The 24,680-nt window shown below is 38.7% G+C and overlaps 1 protein-coding gene across 2 annotated transcripts in view; it reads left to right on the top strand.

Moving 5' to 3' along the window:
• The window catches only part of TAF3 (TATA-box binding protein associated factor 3), a 216,488-nt gene that overhangs the window by 153,853 nt on the left and 37,955 nt on the right, over positions 1 to 24,680 (top strand). For both annotated transcript variants that reach the window (XM_062210940.1, XM_062210939.1), the window contains 2 exons: positions 5,313 to 7,141; positions 19,210 to 19,292. In XM_062210940.1, coding sequence (XP_062066924.1) covers positions 5,313 to 7,141; positions 19,210 to 19,292 — 1,912 coding nt within the window. The remainder of the gene's footprint in view (positions 1 to 5,312; positions 7,142 to 19,209; positions 19,293 to 24,680) is intronic.

The following is a 24,680-nucleotide window of genomic DNA, read 5'->3' as shown; positions in this document are numbered from 1 at the left end:
GGCCGTCGCGGCCATTTGGTGAGTGAACTAATGGATGGAAGATCTTTCTGTACTCCCCCGCCCCAACTCTGCCTTTCAAATAAATAAATAAATCTTTAAAAAAAAGAAATATAGATTTAAATACATTTATGTCTTGGTAAAATATATGCAGATAGCATTTTATTGCACTTTCATTAAGTTTGAAAATGGAACTATTTTCTGCTTAGTTTGAGAACATGCCACTGAAGTTTAGTTTCATGCATCTGTGTAGTTAATGAGATAAAAAGCTTTCATGCCATGTGCAAACAATTTCCTTTTTTCCTAATGTCTATGAGCTTTTAGATTATAGTGTTTCTTTAAAGGCAATTGCTATTCTAGTTAAAAAGATATTTTGTTGTAAGTCAATATTTATAGTAGCTTAGAATTAACCTCCCTAAAGTCCTTGTGGTATGTTCAGACCTTATTGCATAGTTTGGTTCTTGTTTTGAGAAGTTTAGTAAAGAAGCATGTTTTTCTCATTATTCTTTAAGGGAATATAGGCAGTGCAGATTATTTGTGTCATTAATGAAGGAAACTTGGAATGAAATTTGTAGTGTCCTGCCCCATCAATGTTTGTGAAGTTTTAAAATGTTGGATATTAATATGGATACATTTGTTTCTCTTATGAGATTAAAAGAGAATTTGACAATTGTTCTGCAGTCACACACTGCACACTGTTTAAAGTGTGGTATCTACACACTGTTTAGAGTCACACACTGTTTAGAGTGTGGTATCTACAAGTTATCCTCAAATAGTTCCCCAAATTTATAAATAATTCCATAACTGTATATAATAATTTATATAAGCAAGTGTTACTAATTGTTGAACCTAGACAAAGGATACTTATGAGTTCATTGTATTTTTATAACATTTCTAGAAGTTTGAAATTGTCTCCAATTAAAAAGTTAAATAATTTTACTATCAAATGAAATGAGAAGTTACCTTAGGAAGCCTCTCAATCTCTCTATTTTGTATGATAAGATGTCCTGAAACTAACTAAACATCTGTTTTAAATTGTGTTGCTAACTGTGGTGATGAATTTATGCTGAACCATTCATACTATTTCACATCGTTTCACTTTTGACTGGTGAAAACGCATGCCATGCATACAAACATTTGACAGAATGAAAATTTACACCTTACTGTAGCAATCTTTTTTGTGATGGAACTGTAACATTCACATTTACTAAGTAAACATGAAAAATAGGGTTGTTCATAGTGGACATGAACCTTCTCCAGTCAGTTAACATTTTTGAAAATTGGGATTCCCACACGGGTGTCAAAGTGATTCTTTCTGTCTTTGTTGTTCATGGTGCCATTTTTTTTTCTACTAGAATTATAGGCATTATAATGTATGCTATTCTATGATGAATAATAGTACTAGTAATCATAACAAATGTAGTTTTGAATACATTTTCACACAAAGGAAAAAAATCAGAAATCCTATAACCATTGACAAGCAGAAGACACCAGTTTGTAGTTCCTTACTCCACCTATAGCAACATTAGCATTAATACTTATTCAGGCTTAGCTTTCTTCACGAAAAAAATCTGTTATCTTTAAAAAGTTTCCGCAACAGCTCTCCACTGCTTTCATTGCAGGATAGGGTTATTAGGGTGGATATATGAGGTGATATCCATTTAACATGTAGGTGCTAACTCTGGACTTGTGCTTTGATTATATGGTTTTACAGAGATTATAAAGAGAAGTTGATTTTCTGTTTGCTTTTCAATCTTCTCTGAAAGGAGTGTAAGGTTGGCTTTACAGTGTGTTGTGTGTGTGTAGCTATTATTGACTGATATTATTGATTGATATACAAGTTTGGATAGCTATCTCCAATTAGTGATTAATTTTTGCTGTGCTTTCAAGGTAAATGATGTGCTGATGTCCAGATCTTCTGCATCAAAAACTAAAGCACTAAAATGTTGACAAACTTGCTTAAAATCTCACAGCTAACAATTTGTTTTCCCTGAACTAAGTTTTTCTTCAATATTTGTTTTTCACATGTGTGCAAAACAGTCTTTCAATTTCAAAATGATAAAACAGGAGAAAATGAATTCCTAGTATTCTGGAAGTAAAAAATCTTTAAAGCTTTTTTTATATCTTGACATCACCTTTTGAACTTTGGAACATAGTTTTATTATGTCTTTATTTGTGTTAAAGTAAAAAGGACTTGTGACTCAAACCTTTTGTTATATTTGTCATGCCTTTTTATAATTCCATTATGTCTTATAATGTTAAATTCCCATTGATCAAATTATGCAGTTTTATTGTAAGGCTCTTTCACAGGTGAGTGTAGGAAAATGTTAAAACTCTTGTAGGATATTTTATGGATCATTACTAAATTGTGCTCAGTGTATACATGCATGCAAAGAATATTTTGCTGCTATTCAACCGTTATCAAACTGAAATTCACCTCTGCAGGGGTAAATGGTAAACCATTTGGTATTTATCCTATTGCAAACTCTTAGAATGAAAAGTATTTATGTAATAAAAAGCCAGAAACTCATTATGTATAACCACCAAGTTTGTGTTTGAGCAGGCATAACACAGACCAAGTGTATTTACTTGTTTTAAGTTTATTACATTTTTAAAATATCCTCACTCAAGTGGACAATTTCCATACCAGTGGAATAGCCTAACAAGTGTGGGACAGTTCTACAACTGTGAAAATGAATGAGCTATAGCTGTTTGCATCCACCGAGGTAAATCTCTCAAACATAATCAGGTGAAAAATGCCAAAGAACATTATAGTGTGATATCATTTATATCCAGAAACAAACTACATACAAGCAAGGTAAAACTGTGAAGAAAACAGGGGAATGGTAGATTAAGAGTGTTGATTTTTTTTTTCTAATAGTATTTACCTGCAGTGGAGAAGGAAGGAAGCAATTGGGAAAAGAGCCACAGAAGTTGGATGATATTGACAAGGCTGTGTTTCTGAAGTTAGGTTATAGTTATAGATTTTCATGCTACTGTGTCTTACATCTTACATATCCTTTACTCCTGGTAGATGGCAGATAGTTTCTAGTTTAAAAATCTGTTTTAAATATCTTTATATGTTTTTCTGTTCCTATTAAAAGTTTAAGGCTGGGGACCAGTATTGTGGTGTAGCAGGTAGAGCCACCTCCGGCCACGCCAGCATCCCATGTGGGCAGCCACCGGTTTAGGTCCTGGCTGCTCTACTTCTGATCCAGCTCCCTGCTGGTGTGCCTTGGAGGGCAGTGGAAGATGACCCAAGTGTTGGGCCCCTGCACCCCCATGGAAGACCTGGAAGAAGTTCCTGGCTGCTGGTTTTGGCCTGGCCCAGCCTTGGCCGTTACAGCCATTTGGGGAGTGAACCAGTGGATGGAAGGTCTTTCTCTCTCCCTCTCTCTCTCTCTCTCACACACACACTCTCTCTGGACATCACTGAGTAAAATATTCATCAAACTCTGTATCTAGAGATTAAGCTAGTAATCATCATCCTTCTCTGTTTCCTGTTTTTTTGTTAAAAAAAAGAGTTATTTATTTATTTATTTGAAATGCAGAGTTACAAAGAGGCAGAAGCAGAGAGAGAGAGAGAGAGAGAGAGGCCTTCTATCTGCTGGTTCATTCTTCAAATGGCTGCAACAGCTGGAGCTGGGCCAATCAGGAGCCAGGCACTTCTTCTGGGTCTCCCACTCGAGTATAGGGACCCAGGGACCTGGACCATCTTCCACTGCTTTCCTAGGCCATAGCAAAGAGCTGGGTCTGAAGTGGAGCAGCCAAGGCTCAAACAGGCGCCCACATTACCTGCTGTGCCACAGCTCTGACTCCACTATTTCCTATTTCTATTATTGACTGCATTTATTACTCAGCAGGGCTCAGCACCTGGAAATTGTGTTTGAGCTCTTCCTCAACTCTTACACCTGTTCATTTATCATATTCTATTCTATCTTTACTATATCATTGGCCTTCATTGCTTCCTATTTATTAGCATTATTCTAGTCCTGACCCTTATTGCCTCTTACCTACATCATTTCAAAAACCCCTAACTCCCCCCACTTAGAATCCCTAGCCATCCTGTGTGTTCCTGCCAGTATAATTTTCCTAATACACATGCTTGATGTTTTTCTCTGTTTTGTAAAAACTGTCACTATGTCCAAACTACCAGTAGAAAAAAGATCTTTGTTCATTCTTGCAGAATTCCAAAGTTCTAGAGTCTGAATCCAATGTTACTAAATGTTTTACTCCTCCCCTTTTCATACCCATTTTATATGCTGCTTTCCAGACAAATTAAATGATCCTTGGTGCTTATATACTTCCTGTGTTTCACCTCCTTCTCTTTGTCATCTGACCCTTCATCTTGGATTTCCAACTCCCAGCCTCCAACAGCCCCAAATGCTCCATAACACCCTAGATTCTACGTAATTACCAAAGTCTTCAGCACGTGCGTGGCATTGCAGTAATCTGCCTCTCCTCTGAATTGCTGTGGTGCTTTATTTATGGCACTAATCACTTGCTATGTGCTGTACACATATATTATTTCCCCTGCTGATCTGTGAGCTGTTTTAGGTCATGATTTATTTTTGATTTATTCCATTAGCTCTTTCACCCCTTAACACTGTGCATTATATGCTTTGTTAATAATAACAAATAATCTGATTTTACAACATCTCAGTCAAGCCGGCAAGCAAGTAACATTAGCCCCTTTTGCAAGGTCAAGAAACAGGCTCAAAGAGGTTAAGAGAGTGCCTAATATCTTTTGCTCCGTTGTGCCAGCACTCTATCTGAAACACCATTGGGCAAGCCAAATGTGTTCCATTAGACCATGTTGTCTGATACCAAGCAAATAAAACAGAAGATACAAGGTGGCATGTGAACTGTGTCCAGAAAATCAAAACTGGTTATAGCAGCCCTTTAAAAGTATGCCTTTCTGTCATTTGACTTTGAGAGAGGGGCACACATGTGTCTACACATGAAAGGGGGATGGAAAGAGAAGGAGAGTATTCACTCAAGTTAGGAAAAGAATTAATTAAGGAAGCAAGGGAAGACAAACTGGAAGTACTTAGTGAACTCCAGGTCCTGAAGTTAGAGCCACGCTACTTAAAAGGGAAATAACTAGTTTATAATCTGCTGTCACATGGCACTCTTAAAAGAATGATGACACACAGCTTTGGAAAATCCTTGAAATCTTAGTCTTTGAATAAGATTTAGTCTTTGAATACTGTCAGTAAGTTTCTGTCTTTCCAAGGAAGCCTGTTTGAAACATTGTTTTTATTTGTTAGACTGTATTTCATTGCAGTAACACTTCTTTTTTCATCCTTTGCCAGAGGAAGAAGAAGAGCAGGTACCCACTGATGGAGGCACATCAGCAGAAGCCATGCAAGTTCCCCTGGAAGAAGATGATGAACTGGAGGAGGAGGAAATTATTAATGATGAGAATTTCTTGGGTAAAAGACCATTGGATAGTCCTGAAGCTGAAGAAATGCCGGCCATGAAGCGACCGCGACTGTTAAGCACGAAAGGAGACAACTTAGATATAGTATTATTGGAAGCTCGAGAACCACTCAGCTCAATAAATCCTCAAAAGATTCCACCAATGCTTTCTCCAGTTCATGTACAGGACAATACAGACTTAGCACCTCCTTCACCAGAGCCACCAATGTTGGCTCCAGTTGCAAAATCACAAATGCCAACTGCAAAACCATTAGAAGCAAAGTCTTTTACTCCTAAAACTAAGACTAAAACAAGTTCTCCAGGGCAGAAGACTAAGTCACCTAAAACCACCCAGTCCCCAGCAATGGTTGGAAGTCCTATTCGGTCACCAAAAACTATATCCAAAGAAAAGAAATCACCTGGACGTTCTAAGAGCCCCAAGAGCCCCAAGAGCCCCAAGGTTATGACTCATATTCCCCAACCACCTGTCAGACCTGAAACACCAAATAGGACTCCTTCAGCTACAATAAGTGAAAAAATCAATAAAGAGACCATTCAGGTGAAACAAGCACAAACACCCCCCGATGCTGGGAAACTGAACAGTGAGATTCAGCCGAAAAAGGCTGTTGTCACAGATAAAACAATTGATGACTCTATTGATGCTGTGATTGCACGAGCCTGTGCTGAACGAGAGCCAGATCCTTTTGAATTTTCTTCTGGATCAGAATCCGAAGGAGATATTTTTACCAGCCCTAAGAGAATTTCAGGTTCGGAGTGTGCCACTCCAAAAGCTTCTACTTCCTCAAACAATTTCACGAAGTCAGGATCCACTCCTCTGCCTCTTTCTGGTGGAACCTCAAGTTCTGATAACTCATGGACAATGGACGCCTCGATTGATGAGGTTGTGCGTAAAGCAAAGATGGGAACACCGGCAAATATGCCTCCCAACTTTACTTACACCTCTTCCCCTTCAGTTTCTCCTCCCACTCCCGAACCTCTCCACAAGGTATATGAGGAGAAACCCAAACTGCCTTCCTCAGTGGAGGTAAAGAAGAAGTTGAAAAAGGAACTAAAGACTAAAATGAAAAAGAAAGAAAAGCAGAGAGATAAGGAGAGGGAGAAAGACAAAAGCAAGGAAAAAAATAAAGAGAAGGAGAAAGTGAAGGAGAAAGAGAAGGAAAAGGAAGCCAGCAAAGAAGCAAAGTATCCGTGGAAGGAATTTCTTAAAGATGAAGACTCAGATCCCTATAAGTTTAAAATAAAAGAATTTGAAGAAGTTGATTCAAAAGTGAGATTGAAAGATGGAATTGTGAGGAAGGAGAAAGAGAAACATAAAGATAAGAAGAAAGACAGAGAAAAAGGCAAAAAAGATAAAGATAAGAGAGAAAAAGAAAAAGGTAAAGATAAAGGCAGAGACGATAAGATGAAAGCCCCACCGACCCCACTGGTGTTGCCCCCCAAAGAAATGGCCTTGCCCTTATTCAGCCCTGCTGCAGCCGTGAGGGTCCCATCCATGCTACCTTCTTTGTCACCAATGCTTCCAGAAAAACTGTTCGAGGAAAAAGAGAAACCTAAGGAGAAAGAGAGGAAAAAAGACAAAAAGGAGAAGAAGAAAAAGAGAGAGAAAGAGAAGGAAAAGGAGAAGAAAGAGAAGGAAAGAGAGAAAGAGAAAAAAGAGAGAGAGAAGAGAGAAAAAGAGAAGGAGAAACACAAACACGAAAAAGTAAGCAGCCCATCGTTTTCAGTATTGGGTCTAATGAGAAATACAGGTGAAAGGAGCCAGCAACTATGTCTGTGTTTTGCATGTAAATTACTCATAGCTTAACTGGAAATGTGTTTGTAATAAGGTTACAAATTTTAATTCTAAATCCCATAAATTTATTTTTTTAATTAATTTATTTATTTGAAAGGCCGAATTATAGAGAGGCAGAGGCACAGAGAGAGAGGCCTTCCATCCTCTGGTTCACTCCCCAAATGGCTGCAACAGCCAGAGTTGGGCCAATCCGAAGCCAAGAGCCAAGAGCTTCTGGGTCTCCTATATGGCTGCAGGGGCCCGAGAACTTGGGCTGTCCTCTCTTGCTTTCCCAGGCCATAGCAGAGAACTGGATCAGAAGTGAAGCAGCCGGGACTCGAACTGGCGCCCATATGGGATGCTGGCCCTGCAGGCGGCAGCTTCACCTGCTACGCCGCAGCACTGGCCCCCATAAACCCCATAAATTTCTAATCAAGCCCCCTATACACTAGAAGATGTTAAAAATTCATAGCCTAAGAGGACTCTATTCACAGACTGTAAACTGTTAGCCATACTAATCTCTGTAATTTTTTGAAAATCTATAATCCTAACTGAATAATATTTCTGTTAATTGTTATATGTGAACATATTTTATAAGAAAGCATCCATTTTTCTAAGGGTGTACAAAACCATGGCACTACTTGAGGATGATCACAAGGCCCATGGAAGGCCCATTGATGGGATTTTCTTTTTGGTGAGCCATTCTGGCATGCGTGTGGAGTTGTGGCTGTCTGCAGCACTTCCCATAGCATCTCTTGTTCCTTCTGCTTTCTAAGATTAGGACAGATTTCTGAGTATCAAAGGCTGAGTATCCAGCAGGGGTGGGGAGTTCTTTCTGCCAAGGGCCATTTATAACATTCACGGGCCATACAAAATCATCAACCTAAAAATTATAGATTGATTGAATTTCTTTCTTTTCTTTTTTTTTTGGGGGGGGGGGCAGGCAGAGTGGACACAGTGAGAGAGAGACAGAAAGGTCTTTCTTTACCGTTGGTTCACCCTCCAATGGGCGCTGCAGCCGGCGCACTGCACTGATCCGAAGCCAGGAGCCAGGTGCTTCTCCTGGTCTCCCATACGGGTGCAGGGCCCAAGCACTTAGGCCATCCTCCACTGCACTCCCGGGCCATAGCAGAGAGCTGGCCTGGAAGAGGGGCAACCGGGACAGAATCCGGTGCCCTGACCGACCGGGACTAGAACCCGGTGTGCCAGCAGCGCAAGGCGCGTAGGATTAACCTATTGAGCTGCGGAGCTGGCCGGATTGATTGGATTTGGATTTCAAAGCCCACCTGTGGTTTTCTTGAAAGGGCTAGACCAAATAATTATGCGGGCCTTATACGTTCTCCACCCGCTGCGAGGCTGATACAGCAGCTTAGCTGGTAGGCAGAAAGTAATTTTACATGGTAAAAATGTTTTACCACATTGCCATGTCAGTAAATCAGACTTTCCTAGAGACCCGCTAGAGAAATTGATGTAGATCCTGCTGTTTTGTAGGACCCAGGACCTCAGTCCTTTTGTCTTTGCTCTCTTGACTTTGCTGTTCTGTCCACAGCTATTGGGGTTATAGTGGTTGACCTGTTAAATTTCTTCTAAAGTTTCCCACAAAAATGTGTGTAAGTATTCCTGTTGCCATGCTCAGAGATCTTCTCCCTGCCCTCTAGAAGCTGTTGGCTTTGTTTGAGCTTGGCTACCAGGTAATACCCATTGATTTTTTTTTTTTTGCATGTAATAAAATATGATAGATTTCACTTCCAGCAGATGTAATATTATCAATAACAGGCATTTTTAACTTACCTAGAACATTAGTTTAGTTGTTAGCAGCGATGGTGACTCGCACTCTTCTGCCTATTCTTACTTTGTCCCCTAAATCTAAAGAAGGTGAATGGAAATTCTGATGCCAGTAACTAAATCTTGGAAAGTTAACAAGACACAAAAATCCAACTCTTATTTCCATGTTCAACATGTTTTCCTTAGATGATGATGCTATATATATATAGTACTTACCAGGCTTTAAAGCACTTTCACCCATTTTATTTTCTCACCCTAAAACACCTGTGACCTGTGTCCAACAGGTATTATTATCAGCATTTATGGATGAGAAACCGCCTGAGAGAGTAACTTGTCCAAGATCAAGATCACATAGCTAACAAAAGCCACATCACTTGCACTACAAATATACTTCACACTTTGAAGTATCTATTGCTTGAGGTACTGCTTGATAGCAATTAGTTATTTACCCATCAGGTACCTAGTAACCTGGCAGCTAAGCACTCAGTAAATTAAACCGGGTACTCTTGCTTTCATTACCACCTGAACTTTGGAAAGTCAATGGAGTTCTTTCAACAGCCATTATGGATTTAAGTGGAGCCCAGCAGTTCATGGCCTTTCTCAGCAGCTACCTGCCTACCTGATTTGGAAAAGTCAAGTCTCAGACTACCATGGTAGGAAGCAAAGGCTCTGTTACTCACCCACAGATTTCACCTTATGAAAGGATAAAAATCCTTACATCAGTTTTCAGGGGGTATGGGTCATATTAATGACAAGAGGTGAAAGTTTATCAGAGTCAACTATAAGATCTTTAAAAATAATAGTTGGTGTTGTCTGTAGAGTTAGGCCTAAATTAAAATCCTGACTTTCATGAAATTGAGCAAGTTGCTTACTTGAGGATTACACATGTGAATGGAGATGAAGGTGGTGAGTGTTAGCATTTTGAATCAATCTTTAAAATGTGGAAACCTAGAGTTTTCCACTTCCTTGGATCATACTGGCTAACCTATATTAGTATGAGTGAGTAGGCTACTTTTACAGTTTAAAAAAATGTACTTCTACCTCCTTGGCATTCTCTTAAATTTTAGTCCTTTATACAGATAGGAAAGGGTAAAAGTAGTGCAACCCATGGAAATGCCATTGACAAAACTAGAAATGGGAAATTAATGAAAGCATTAAGACTTCTCTTTATTCTATCTCACTTAATCCCCCCAGTTATCAAGCCATATAAGCAAATGAAACTATACCTGGAATCATGTTACATACGGTCTAAAAATTTGTTTACATATCCACAGAAGTAAGGCAACAGGGTCGCTAAAAATGGGGCACATCTAAATTATCCCAATAAATGTTTCAGGTCAAAAGAGTGAAGGTTACAATCTCTTTCTCCTTTTTTGTCGTCCTGACCAACTAACTCACCGCAGCTACTCTTTTTTTTTTTTTTTTTTTTTAAAGATTTTATTTATTTATTTGAGAGGTAGAGTTACAGACAGGGAGAGACAGAGAGAAAGGTCTTCCTTCCATTGGTTCACTCCCCAAATGGCCAAAGCCAGGAGCCAGGTGCTTCTGGGTCTCCCATGTGGGTGCAGGAGCCCAAGGACTTGGGCCATCTTCTACTGCTATCCCAGGCCACAGCCGAGAGCTGGATTGGAAGAGGAGCAGCCGGGACTAGAACCAGTGCCCATATGGGATGCTGGCACTGCAGGCGGAGGATTAACCTCTTGTGCCACGGCTCTAGCCCCCGCAGCTACCCTTAAGAACATTGACTCAGATCAGAAAGTAAGAGCATTTATTTTAATTTTTTAAAATTGTCTCCATATTTATTTATCCTCATAAAGGTTATACCAGCCTTATCCACATTTATCAATGCCAAGTACCAATAAAGATACTGTTAATTAAATGGGAATTTGCTTGGTTTGTAGAAGGAGCTTTGGGTTTTGGAATCTAGCAGACCTGGAGTCAGATCTGGGATAAGTTTTTGCACGTTAGCATACTTACCTGATTCTTAACTATTTTATCTTTAGAGTTAATTATAACACTGAAACAAGCAAAATAGTAATAGTTAACACTGAATAATTATTATGTGCTAGACACCATGCACTTTTTGTAAGTTTAAGTACTTACCATAACCCTCTAAGGTAGATACGACCATGAATATCCTTTTAAGATGAGAAACTGAGGCTTAAAGAGATTAATAAACCTTAAATCACACACTTAGTAAGTGATCACACACTTACTAAGCCAGAATTTCAGCCTATAGCATGTGAATATTTCACATGCTATAATTTATGTTTCTAACCACTATACTTTCTTACATTAAGTTAAAAATAGGGTCGGAGAAATTATGTATGCAAGCTTTTAGGTCCCCTTTGTGGGCAGTAGTATGCATTAGTCAAGGTTAGGAGTCTGATTTGTCACTTGTTTAAAATATAACCAGGGATAGATGGTAAGCCTAGTAATTAGGACACCAATTAAGATACCTGCATCCTATATCAGAGTACCTGAGTTTAATACCTGGCTCCTGTTTCTCACTTCCGCTTCCTGCTAAAGCAGACCTTGGAGGTAGTGATGATGACTCCAGTTGTGAGGTCCCTGCCACCTATGTGGGAGATCTGGATTGCATTCCTTGTTCCCTACAGGCCCAGCCAGGGGATCAGCTATGACAGGCACCTGAGGAGTGAACCAGCAGATGGGAGCTCACTCTGTTGTCTCTCTGCCTCTCTAATTAGTTTGAATTGATGATAACTAAAACAGAACCAAACTTTTTGTGAAAAGCATGTTTCAGCAACACTATTGACAAGTGAGAAACATAGCCACAAGCCTTTAGCAGTATAAACCTAATAGCACACTTCAGAGCATTTTGATATTTTTCTTTCTTGGCATGGCAATCTGTGTATTACATGACTTAATTTATTTCAAAACATGGATCTTTGGGAGTTAGATAAAGTACAGGATCACTTCAATGAAAATTTACTCTTGATATTTTAAGTGTTTTCTGGAGGAAGGACCTTTGTGAAAAAATAAGCAAACATCTTGTTATTTATGTTAGAGGAATTGGAGAGTTGTACTTTTAATCTTAAAAAGAAGGTAAGCCAAAATCCATATATCAGACTTAAATGTTTTTTACTCTTCTTCAAATATATGATCTGGAAAAGCAGTGAGTTTTATCCAGGAAATGACATCACTATATGCAGATAAAGGGGCCCCAGTGCTGGCCCACAGAGAACATGGGCTTTGGCCGTATAACTGACCTGAATGGAAATTCCAATTCTACCACTTCCTAGTTACCCATGAATTTCTCTTAACTTCTGGAACCCTCTGCTTCTTTACCTTTATCTCTACTTCCCAGTCAGTACCAGGAAGATACAGCATCATTACAAAGGATAGCTTATCTGTGCCTAAAAACAATAGTTAACATACTTCCTTAAAATATGTTGACATGAAAGCCCTTCTCTTCTGCTATCTCATAGGAAATACTGAATGAAGACGAGTTTGTGTCATTAATTAAGTGTATGCCTGGCAGTTTAGAGTTTTCTTCTAGGTAACCAGTAATGTTGATAATCAACCAGTAGATAATTGAGAATTGCTTATAATAAAAAGACTGTAAATTCTATAGAGGATTCCCTAAAATATTGTCTATTGATTGATGAACTGTTTTACTTGAGCTAACATTGGCTATTGAATCCACTGACCTGCATAGTAAGTGACATTCACAGCTACCACTTACTGAGTTAAGTGTGAGTGGCAGACCTGGCCAGAATTCCATTATTTAATCCTCCAAACAGCCCTGAGGGTTTGTTATTGTTGTTCCTGTTTTACAACTGAGAAAACTGCACAAAAAGATTGAGGGACTTACTGCAGTAAGTTGGGAGAACTGTGACTTGATCGGTTCTGTCTGACCAAAGCCTGTGTTCTTTACCACCAAAAAATGTCTGCGCAGGCCAGTTACCTCTGTCTGATTTGGTGCATCCAAGTGATGGATGCTAGCAAGAGGGGCAAAAAAGGCTTAATTCTTGAGAATAGGGTGGCATCGTGACTATAAGATTTTAGTGCTTGAAATGACCTTAAAGAGCTCCTGTGTAGCTGCATGTTTTAATAACAGGAATGTCCTCAAACTTTAATGACTTCGTTATTCAAAACAATTAAAAATTTTAGTGTTTCTTTCTTCTATCCCTCAATCTTTTAGTATTGGCCCCCAAATAATCTTTTATTGAATTTGAGTAGTTTGTCCTACTTGTTTGGTTTGTACCTTAACAGAAGGTTCTCATCTGTCTTCCCTTCTATAAAAAGGAGCACAGTCTCATTTCCAGTCTGTGCTCATCACCGATCATAACTAGCAAAATGCAGGATTTTCAATAAATAAAGGACAGGGAAATATTCCCTTGTTAGTTATAATTGTTCAAGAGAAAACCTGTAACTTAATGTTTAAATCAATATGTTTGAATTTATAGAAGTTTACCAAAGGCCACCTCCCAACCCTTCATGTAAATGAACTCTGAGCATTTACAAAAAGCCTGAATTCTATTTGTCATCCATGCTGGATACAATTTGTTATACTTAGCATAGCCATGCATCGTCTTCTGACTATCTTTTTAATATTTTAAGTAACTCGACTGTGTTTCTATATGGAAATAATGTATGTAAAGACCTTAATTGCTAAAACAACAAAAAGATTGCCAATCATAGTTCAGCACCCAAGATGCTGGGTGATTAAATTTGGCTTTTCAAAGTCGATAGTGTTTATGGAGTTTTTTCTGACATATCAGCATAGATGGGACTCTGAACCAGTGCTTACTGAACTTGCTGCTACCCTAGCTAGTAAAAATATATGTTTTTTTTTTTAATGAAAGGAGTTTAACATTAAAAAAAAAAGACTGAACAGATTATATTGACAAAGCTGCCCATTACCTTTGCAGAAAGTCCCTGTCAAAAGATAAACTTTAAAGCTGGAATGCATGAAAGAGTTCCAAGATAGAATTTAAATTTAAACTGATTCTTTATAGATAAGCTTTTTAAAAATCCACCTCTTTGCTTCAAGTCAGGATTTTAAAAATAAATTTCCCCTTTAAATCTCTTGAGCGATTTTCATTTTTTGCAAGGCCGCACTGCTGGTGTCCTGGAAAAATGGAGAGTTAGAGCTTTATCAGTTGGTGCCCTGAGGTATGTGGCAAAGAAGCTAAATCCTTGAAGATTAGCAAAAAAAATGCAGCACATGGCAATAAGGGGCTTATATGACTACTAGTATTAGTTCAGGTGAAAGAAGTATTGCTTATACATAAAACTGGACAAATCCACTGACAATGTATTTTTAGTTAGCTACAAAGGAGTCTTATATTGCTGGACTTTACCTCTTTGGTGAATTGGGAAGCTTAGTAATCCACTGTAAATGCTCTTCTGCTCGCCCCAATTCGCAGCATTACTCCAAAGTGCTTTTCTTTTATTTTAACCCTTAACAGCTCATGCTGTCCCTGCATTTTGGCTTCTTGCCATTAAATGATGGCATCAGTCATACTGTTTAAGTAATTCAGGTTGTTGTCATTTAGTTTGTTATTTTCTGGGAAGTACAAATAAGAAATTATTTTACAATTTCAGAAATTACTTTTCTGTTTTTATTTTTGGTAAGCATTCAGATAAAGTCAAATTAAAAATGTAGAAAGAAATTTTTGTTTAGAAATCACTTTCTATAATAGAATCCTCTCAAGTCTTTTTTTTTTTTTTTAAGATTTATTTTTTATTTGATTTGAAAGAGTTGCCCAGAGAGGAGAGGCAGAGAGAGAGAGAGAGAGAGAGACAAAGAGGTGTTCCATCTGATAGTTCACTCCCCAGTTGGCTGCAGTGTTCAGAGCTACACTGATCAGGAGCCAGGAGCTTCTTCTGGGTCTCCCACAGCGAGTGCAGGAGCCCAAGGACTTGGGCCATCTTCTACTGCTTTCCCGGGCCATAGCAGAGAGCTGGATCGGAAGTGGAGCAGCCAGGACTAGAACCGGCGCCCATATGGGATTCTGGCGCTTCAGGCCAGGGCGTTAACCCGCTGCACCACAGCGCCACCGGTCCTGAGTCTTTTTTTTTAAATGTCATTAATCTTTCTATACTTCCTTGAATTTTTCAATTTGGAATCTGATTTAACTTCTTTAAGAATGAAACTAAGGTATTTAAGTGATTTTTGGGTAGGATTATCATGTGCTGTGGTTTCCTGGGACAGTCCTGGTTTATACCTGTTATGGGGTATAATTAATAGCTCTTTCACTCTAAAAGGTATATTTAATTTGATGATATGGTCACCCTGATTACAGATAATACTTTGAGCTGAGGTAGCAGGTTCTGGATCATTAATTCAATCAGTTGGCTGAATACCTGTTGGCCTTCCAGACATATTCATACCTTTTGAATCTAATTAATAAAATTTATCTCCATTTTTGTTTGTTTTTTACATATTGTATCATTTAACCTTTTTTTTTTTTTTCAATAAAACATAAATAGACCTGTCTTGGTTCATTTGCCCTGTGCCAAGACATTTAAGACAGCATTAAATACCCAAATTTGGTTTGGTTTAGTTAAATGGAGGTAAAACAAAGTTAATCTAAATTTTCATGTAAATTAGTTAGCCTTACATAAAGGGAAAAAAATTTTACAACTAAACCTAGTCATCTCACAAGTGTTTGTTATTCATCATAAGAAACAATGACATAGCTGGGCACCGCGGCTAGGCTAATCCTGGTCTGGGCGCCAGATTCTGTACCGGTTGCCCATCTTCCAGGCCAGGCAGAGGCTGTGGCCCGGGAGTGCAGTGGAGAATGGCCCAAGTGCTTGGGCCCTGCACCCCATGGGAGACCAGGAGAAGCACCTGGCTCCTGGCTTCAGATCAGCGTGGTGCGCCGGTCACAGCGGCATTGGAGGGTAAACCAACGGCAAAGGAAGACCTTTTTCTCTGTCTCTCTCTCTCTCTCTCTCTCTCTCTCACTGTCCACTGTGCCTGTCAAAAAAAAAAAAGAAAGAAAGAAAGAAACAATGACAAAGAAAATGAGTAACTTCAGTTAGGACATCAGCCTTACTAAGAAAAGGGCTCAAAGTGTATCCCAGAGAGTCAAGGAGCAGTAAAGTGGATCAGGAGTTGTATTTGGTGTCAGGAGACCAGGATGTAGGCCCTTTACTGACTTTGTGACTCTGGGTAAGCCACTTGATGTAAACTATCCTTTCTGAGGGGTGATAATGCTTCCACACCCACCATACAGAGTTGTGACTATCAAGTTGAATAAAGTATATGGGACACATTTTGTGAAGTATTATACAACTGTAAGTTGTAGTATGTACAGTATGGCAAATAGAAATGGACCAAACAGAGTGCAAAGCATAATACTAGTAAAGCAGATTTCTTTTAAGGTAGGACAAAAGTTTTATTTTTAAATAAAGCTTAAGAAAAGGTTGTATTTAAATACTTAAATAATAGTGTTTTGAGTTGAAGAAATAAAAAGTATAACTCCTAATACCTTATCACTTATGGGTATATGACTCTAACGTGTTTTAGAATTGAAGAAATATAGAAGCTGTATGTCATTTTTCATTCTCTAAATCAAAAAGACTTCATTAATCCTACTTTTGCTATTTATATGAAGTGGAATGGAAAAGAGAATGAAGAAGAAAGGAAAAGTGGTTATTCCATAAGTGAGTATGTTCTGTTTACCTGTAAAACAGAATCTGTAATATCTGTCCCACATGTTTGTTAAAAAAGTATAGATGAGAACATCAAGAAAATAACCAAGCACATTGGCAAATTGTAGGTGGCATATAAAAACATTTGTTTATTTTAATTATATTTACTTTCTAACATATAAAGTATGGAAGCCTTTCGATGTCACCAAATTTGGATTGGACTATTGGTTTTCAGATTTGTTTCAGTATGGACGTTTTGTTCAAAAATAAAAAAAATTGGAGAAAGCACAAACCTTAGCTAAAAGTTATATGTATGCCTGTCCCTATCCCTGCACTTGAGACCCTTGCCTTCTTGAGGATAAACACTGTACTGTACTATAAACAACTGACCGATGAAGGAGACGTCAGGCAAGAGTGAGTGAGATTATTTTAAAGAGGGAATTTGGCAGGAGATATTAATAAATTAAGAGTTATATGTGGTAAAATGAAATATTTAGAGAACATTTAGTTTAAAATGTTCAGTAAACTACCTTACATTTTTATCTTAGTTTCAGTCAGTTTTGGTTTAGAAAGGGAAATGTAGAAGATATAACATGCTTAGTTACGACTTAGAGCTGAAACCATGGCCATGGATGAGATCTCTACAGATGGTGTAGAGTGAGAAGAGCAGAAGACTAAGTAGAATCAGGCAAAAATAAGAGAACTTTGTGAAGAGAGGGTAGATAAGACCTTCTAAGGAGAGAACACACTTGGACATTAGGGAATGCTGTCTGCAAAGAATGGTTTTAATGGCATGAGTGGGGCAGAAATTAGATTGGAGTCGGTCAAGGGATGAGTAAAGAGGTGGAGAAACAGAAACAGTGAAGTAAAGAAAGAATAAATTCACGATTGAAAAATGTGAGAAAAGTTGCTAGAGGTTGAAGAAAAGATAAATTTTTAGAGAGTTGAGCACATTTAAATGTGAACAAAATGTGAATAAAAATTATCAGCAGAACAAAGAGGTTGAAGATCTCATAGAGGGGTGCATGCAGAGAATTTTGTAGGGAATTGAAGGAGTTCTCCCGTCCAGTGCCTCAACAGCCTTTCTTGTGGAGTTTGATGAGTGAAAGGGGAAAATGGGAAGGGTCCTGAAAGAGTTAAAGGTTTGAAATCGGTACTTCCTATTCAGGATGTAAATGGATCTGAAGCACTTATTGCCTGTTAGACCTTATGATAAGCACTAAAAATACAATAAACAAAACAGACATGATCTCTCTACTTATCTGGGTTAGCTGCGTCATTCAAATAAACAAAAAGTTTATGAAGGCATAGACGGAGTTGAAGGGTTTTGAAATTTTTCTTTGGTGTCACCCAGTGCTATGAAGGATAGTTTTAGATTGGTCCTGAACAAATAGTGGAATAACTGAGAGGCAAGAGAGTTGAGGGTGCTTGCAAGATAAGGTGTTAATTGAACAAATGTTTATTGAACACCTCTTATGTGCTAGCACTGTTGAAGAGAACGGTATGGTGATGAATTTAAAAAAAAAAAAAAGAAGAAGAAGAACTCGAGATAAATACATAGAAGAAAATAGTAGATTTAATTTATGTGCAACATGTTAACTGGATAATATAGTGAGCATTATATATTCATTCCCTTTTAGAACCACCACATTGTTCCACTAGGATTTAATTCTTGAGCTTGAGTTCTAGAAATCAATGATTTGCCGCTAGTTGTCAGTGACAAGCAATTGACTATTGGAATATAGTATACTGACACAACTAGCAGTGCTTGGAAGAGTCCTGCACAACAAAGAACTCTCCCACCAAAAATCCAAAACAAACTCTAGATGAGAAACTCTAATGTAGATAATAATTTGGAACTGCCATGTTTTTATTTAATTTGTTCATTCAGAATAGTTGCTGAAAGATCTTCAAACCAAAAAATTGTGATGAGATTCTTTAATGTTATACTTAAATTGTATGCTTCCTTTCTGACTAACAGCTCGAATATTTATGAGGTTTTTAACTTATTTAGCAGTCATTGACTTCGCCATAAACCCTTCCTAAAAAGAATATGCATCTTTTTCTTTTACAGCATTTTAGATCTTTTTACTACTACTCAAAAATGGAACAGTTTAATGCTATACGTAGACTCGATATTTCAGCTTTCTCATATGATAATGCAAACTTAAGATGAGTTTAATGTTTGCCAAGGCCCATAAATAGATGGATTGTATCATATAAGGACAAAATCATTGCAGCCTTTGTCTATTTATGTTAAGTCTGACAGTTACTTAACTGCTCCACCAAAGGATTTAGATAACAATTTTTGTTTGAAAGTTCTGATATGATAAAATCTGAGACTAACCCAAACTAATAATAACTATATATGATTAAATTTCATAAAATTTCTGATGATGCTAGGTAGCCATTAGTTTTTGAGAAACAAAATCCTAGACTAGCCCAGATTGTCTTCACATCTAGCATTTTAGCCATATTTGAGGCCTAGTCTTGTATGTTAAGTTTTTGGAGGTGGGGCAGTCAAAGAGGTAGGAGGTACTTTTGTTGAAAAAACCTATTGAACTCTAATGTACTAACTTCCACAGATAAAAGTGGAACCAGTCGTTCCAGCCCCAAGTCCAGTTATCCCCAGGTTGACTCTCCGAGTTGGTGCTGGCCAAGACAAGATGTAAGTATAAATTTGTGAATCAGACTGAAACAGATGCAATTTAACCTTCTCTATCTTTTCCTAATGGATTTGGAACTGGAAAAACCTTTGAGGTATGAACAAATAGGGTCAAGCTTTGTTTTGACAACTCTTCACGTTTTTATTGATTTCTTCCTCTGAGTCAAGGTATTTTGCTTTAACACATAGGATCCCTTTTCTCTTGTTCTTGTTCTGTTTTTAAAAGACTAGCGCCACAGTATTGTTTCTTATAATATTTAAGGTCCTGGTTATCTGAAAAATAAGAAACTATGTGTTGAATGGATTGGGCAGTTGTAATGGTATACCTTCTCAGGCACCTCTCTGCCGCCATAACAGAAAATGAGTAGCCTCTTCTTGCTCAGATGGCATGTGTTTTTTTTTTTGTTTGTTTTGTTTTTCTGTCCCTGTAAAACAAAGATACTGCCAAAGGCTTGGTGTAAAAGTATCTAATGGTTAACAACTGAAGTCTTCATTGTTTGCTTTTTTTTTTTTTTTTTTTTTTGAAGAGGAAACTAGTAATGCAAACCCGATGTTTGCTGCTATTTGTCCTCATTTTCACAGACTCCCACCCTTCTTTAAAGTCAGCTAGTTGGACAGTTATCCTTTATCCGTTTTGGGGGGAAGCATTAAAACCCACAGTACTCTTTAATGATGCTAGTAATGTAATGAAACATTGATTTTTTTTTCTTAATTATGTTGAAAATGCTTCTCCTTGTTCTAAAAGCATGCTTTATGTTATTTAAATTAAATTCACAAGCTAAAAAGTGAAAGTTTACAACTTATTTTTCCAAATAAGCCTGAAAAATGAAGTAGTTTACATTAAAGGCAATCAAATATGGAAAATAAGCTTATAAGACATTCCGTTGCTATTTAATTTTTAGCCTTAAAAGTGAGAATAAGACCCATTAATTTATTTAGTGGGTGGAACAGAGAACAGGAATTCTGCCATGTTTTCAGTGGCTTCTGTCATCTTCAAGACTGTGTGTATTTTATGCTGCTGCCTCTGTCATTCTATCTGCTCCAAATATGGTACAGTAGGAAAATCCAACATGTGTGTTAATAATGAGAGATGGTTGGGAGGCCGTCTTCCAGGAGAGTGTATTCTCTAAAAAGAAGTCCTGATGGCTCAGATTGTTCTTAGCTAAATTCTATGGATAATTTTCACAATCCTGGTTATACCAGTAGAAACCTAGACAATGGTTGTCCTGCTGACAAGCTTTAAAAACCTAATAAAAATACCATGGATTCATCTCTTTTCAAACCGTATCTCTGATATACCTAATGCCCTCTACCTTACCTTCAAGAGTTTGACTAATATTCTCATCTCTCAGAAAACGACCTAAAGTCGCTCTTCAAACCGTCTGCTTGGAAATTTTTATGTGGATTCCTTTCTCTAAGGGGAAGAGATTCATCATTAACACTTTCCTCCCTCCCGCCAGTTTAGATTTATTCCTGTTTTCTCAGTAGCTCACCATTACTTACTCTTTACTCCCACACAGAAGTTAGGCTTTCTAATTACCTTTAGAGAAGTAAGATTTGTAAAAGAACATTGATTGTTACATAAATCTCATCTGCCCTTAAGCATCTTTCAGTCATTCTGCTATTTGTTCTATTTTCTTCTTTTAACAAGTCGCTCATACACTTAACATATTTGAAAATATGAGAAAGAGATCCTATTACTCTGGGACAGAATGCCCACTTTAAGGGAAATTTTAATACCAGACATTCTAGACAAATTGCCCTTGAAAGTATAATACTTACTATAAGACATGTAAGTGTCCAGGTATGCAGGCAATAGCCTACATGTTATATGAAGGATTAACCATTTGACCCAGGGCAGATACAAGAAAACCCTTATAACACACAAAGAGATAAATTAAGTAAAATATATATTTAAGCTAAAATAAGAGAGGGAGGAAAAGAGGAAATCACATAGTTACAGAATTTTTATGTAAAATAGAATTTAGTCAGTAACATCCTTTTTAACAGTGGGAGTCTAAACTGGAAATAAGTAAACAACAGCCCATGAGCCAAATCCAGCCCACCGCCTGCTTTTGTATTGCCTACAAGCTAAGAATAATTTTTATATGTTTTAAGGATTGAACAAAATTAAAAGACAAATATGATACGTGAAAATTATATGGCATTCAGATTTCAGTATCTTTTCTGGTTAGCATAAGGATACATGGCTTATTCCATGTCAGGAATAATGGAAAAGAGCCAAGAGATTCCTATAATGTTCCTTTAGTTATTCAGTTTGTACACACGTTGGGTAACTGATACTCTTTTGAAGTGAAAATAATGAGCAGAATGGGACTCAGAGAGGGAGAGTTTGAATAGTCCAGGGCTGGGGAGAGTGTTTATTGCTGAAGATCAGGCAGAGAATGGAATCTTTTGAAATTATGGGAAAAAGAAAAAGCTTTACAGGGTTCAAATTATACCCTTTTGCTGGAAGATCTCCAAGACAATATTTAGTTTCTAAGTCTTAAAGAAGCTATATCTTCTGCCCTTTGGTCCACAAAAGTACTTTGAGAGGTTAATTGTTTCCTCTGTTCTCTACTCTTCCATGAAGCCAGACAGATAACATTTTTAAAAACAAAGATTTTTTTTTTTATGATTTTTATTTATTCTTCATCTACTTGGAAGGAGAGGGAGAGAGAGGAGAGAGAGCAGGCATGTTTCCATCCACTGGCTCACTCCCCAAATGCCTGCAAGAGCCAGGGCTGGGCCAGGCCAAAGCCAGGAGCCAGGAACTTCATCCAAGTCTCCCACATGGCTGGCAGGGGCTCAAGCACTTGAGCCATCATCTGCTGCCTCTCCAGATACATTAACTGGAAGCTGGATCAGAAGCAGAGCAGCCAGAACTCTAACTTGCACTCCAATATGGGATGCAGGGGTCCCTAGAAGCAGCTTAACTCACTGTACCAAACCCTGTCCCATGTTTCTTCCTTAACTTAACACCCTTGGAAACTATCTTCTGAAGGGATCTATGGTGAGTCCATACCTTGACCTGAGAGTTAAAATTTAAAACAACATTCCCAGGACTTCAGATTCCTTTAACATAAGGTCGGCATTGTGGTGCAGCAGGTTAAGATGCCACTTGCACTGCTAGCATCTCATGTCAGAGTGCTGATGTGAGTCCCAGCTGGTCCACTTCCCATCCAGCTCCCTGTTAATGCACCTGGGAAGGCGGTGGAAAAAATGGAATTTCTGGCTGCTGGCTTCAGCCTGGCCCAGACCTGTTGTGCCTGTTTGACGAGTATATCAGCAGATGGAAGATCTCTTTTTCTCTCTCTCTCTGCCTTTCAAATAAATAATAAATGTTTTTAAAAAATCATTTAAGGTGTTGCCCCAGCAATAGGTATCCAGAATTCTCTGTATTCTGTATTAAAGATAATTTTTTTAAAGATTTATTTATATATTTGAAAGAGTTGCACAGAGAGAGAGAGAGAGAGAGAGAGGTCTTCCATCTGATGGTTCACTCCCCAAGTGGCCGCAATGGTCGGAGCTGCACCGATCCAAAGCCAGGAGCTTCTTCCGGGTCTCCCATGTGGGTGCATGGGCCCAAAGGCTTGGACCATCTTCCACTGCTTTCCCAGGCCATAGCAGAGAGCTGGATCAGAAGAGGAGCAGCTGGGTCTTGAACCGGTGCCCATATAGGATGCTGGCGCTTCGGGCCAGGGTGTTAACCCGCTGCGCCACAGTGCCGGCCCCTAAAGATAATTTTAAAATCCTAACCCTGACATTATGATCTGAATTCCTATAAAGTACGAATGGAGAAACAACATATTCAAGTTAATTGCTAAAATAATCTGAGTCTGGCCTAACAGTCAAGTCTTGCCTTGATGCCAAGATAGCAAGTAGGTTTCAGCTTGCCCAGGAGCAGCTGCTTAGAACTCTGTTGCTCAGGATTCTGAGGTCCCATCTGGACACTGTGGCAGAGTCCAATGAGGGTGAGTCGTATCTGCTGTGGTGGGTGGGTGAATGGCAGCAGAGTTGCTATGTGTTTTGTTACCTCAATCTTGTTGTTTGATTCTATTGAGAATATATAGGCAAAGATGACCAACTTAAAGCATTCATTCTTTTTTTCATTTCTGTGAAGAAAGCACAACAAACTAATTTAATGGAGTGTGTGAAGTTTTAACGTGTGACTGTATTTATAAGGCTCCAAGTTGTGTAAAAGGAGCCTCATGAAAAAAGGTGATTTTAAATGTTGGTAAATTATTAAGAAAAACATAGGGCCAGCGTTGTGTCATAGCAGTTTAAGCCACCTCTTTAAGAAGCTGGCATCCCATATCAAAACATCAGTTTGAGTCCCAGCTGCTCCATTTCTGATCCAGCTCCTGCTAATGCTCCTGGGAAAGCAGCAGAAGATGGCCCAGGTCTTTGGGCCTCTGCCACATGGAAGACCCACATGGTGTTCTGGGACCCCTCGCTTTAGCCTGGACCAGTGGCAGCCATTGTACCCAAATGAGGAATGTATGGGTGAATGAATGAATGAATACATAAATACACCAAAAAAAAAAAAAAAAGTAATGTAAATTTTCATGAAGGCAATGGAATAAATAATGGAGCCAGGTAGGGGAATAAGCATTCTTCCCCTCATGTTTCTCAAATGTTTTCTTCCATGTTGTCCTCTCAGAAGTGCTGAAAAGGAAACTTCTGTCCTTGTCCTTCTAACTTCAGCACTCTTCGGCTTGGCTGGAGGGGCTCTTTTGCTTAGCTCTGCTGTTTGTGCTGGTAGCTGGGGCTACTAAACTGAAAAATTGGTAACTGCCCCCTCTTCTTTCTGCTCTCAGGACATTCCTGCCCTTACTCAGTGAGCTCTCAAGATAAGAGGTGATGAATTGGGGGCCGGTGCCGTGGCTCAACAAGCTAATCCTCCGCTTTGTGGCGCCGGCACACTTGGGTTCTAGTCCCGGTCAGGGCGCTGGATTTTGTCCCGGTTGCCCCACTTCCAGGCCAGCTCTCTGCTGTGGCCCGGGAAGGCAGTGGAGGACGGCCCAAGTGCTTGGGCCCTGCACCCCATGGGAGACCAGGAGAAGCACCTGGCTCCTGGCTTCAGATCAGCGCGGTACGCCAGCCGCAGTGGCCATTGGAGGGTGAACCAATGGCAAAGGAAGACCTTTCTCTCTCTCTCTCTCTCTCTCACTATCCACTCTGCCTGTCAAAAAAAAAAAAAAAAAGAGAGAGAGAGAGAGAGAGGTGATGAATTGGGCCTCTGCAGGACTCCCATAAGGCTTGGTCATTGTTTCTAATTAATATCTCAAAATATACTTGATCAGATGATACAGAAGTAATTTATGCTGCTTTTCAGCCAACAATATGGTTCTCAATGATGTCTATAAATCTCTTTGAAAAAAAAATGTA

The sequence above is a fragment of the Lepus europaeus genome, chromosome 14 (assembly GCF_033115175.1).
Source record: "Lepus europaeus isolate LE1 chromosome 14, mLepTim1.pri, whole genome shotgun sequence".
NCBI lineage: Eukaryota > Metazoa > Chordata > Mammalia > Lagomorpha > Leporidae > Lepus > Lepus europaeus.
This window is presented reverse-complemented; position numbering and strand designations above follow the sequence as displayed.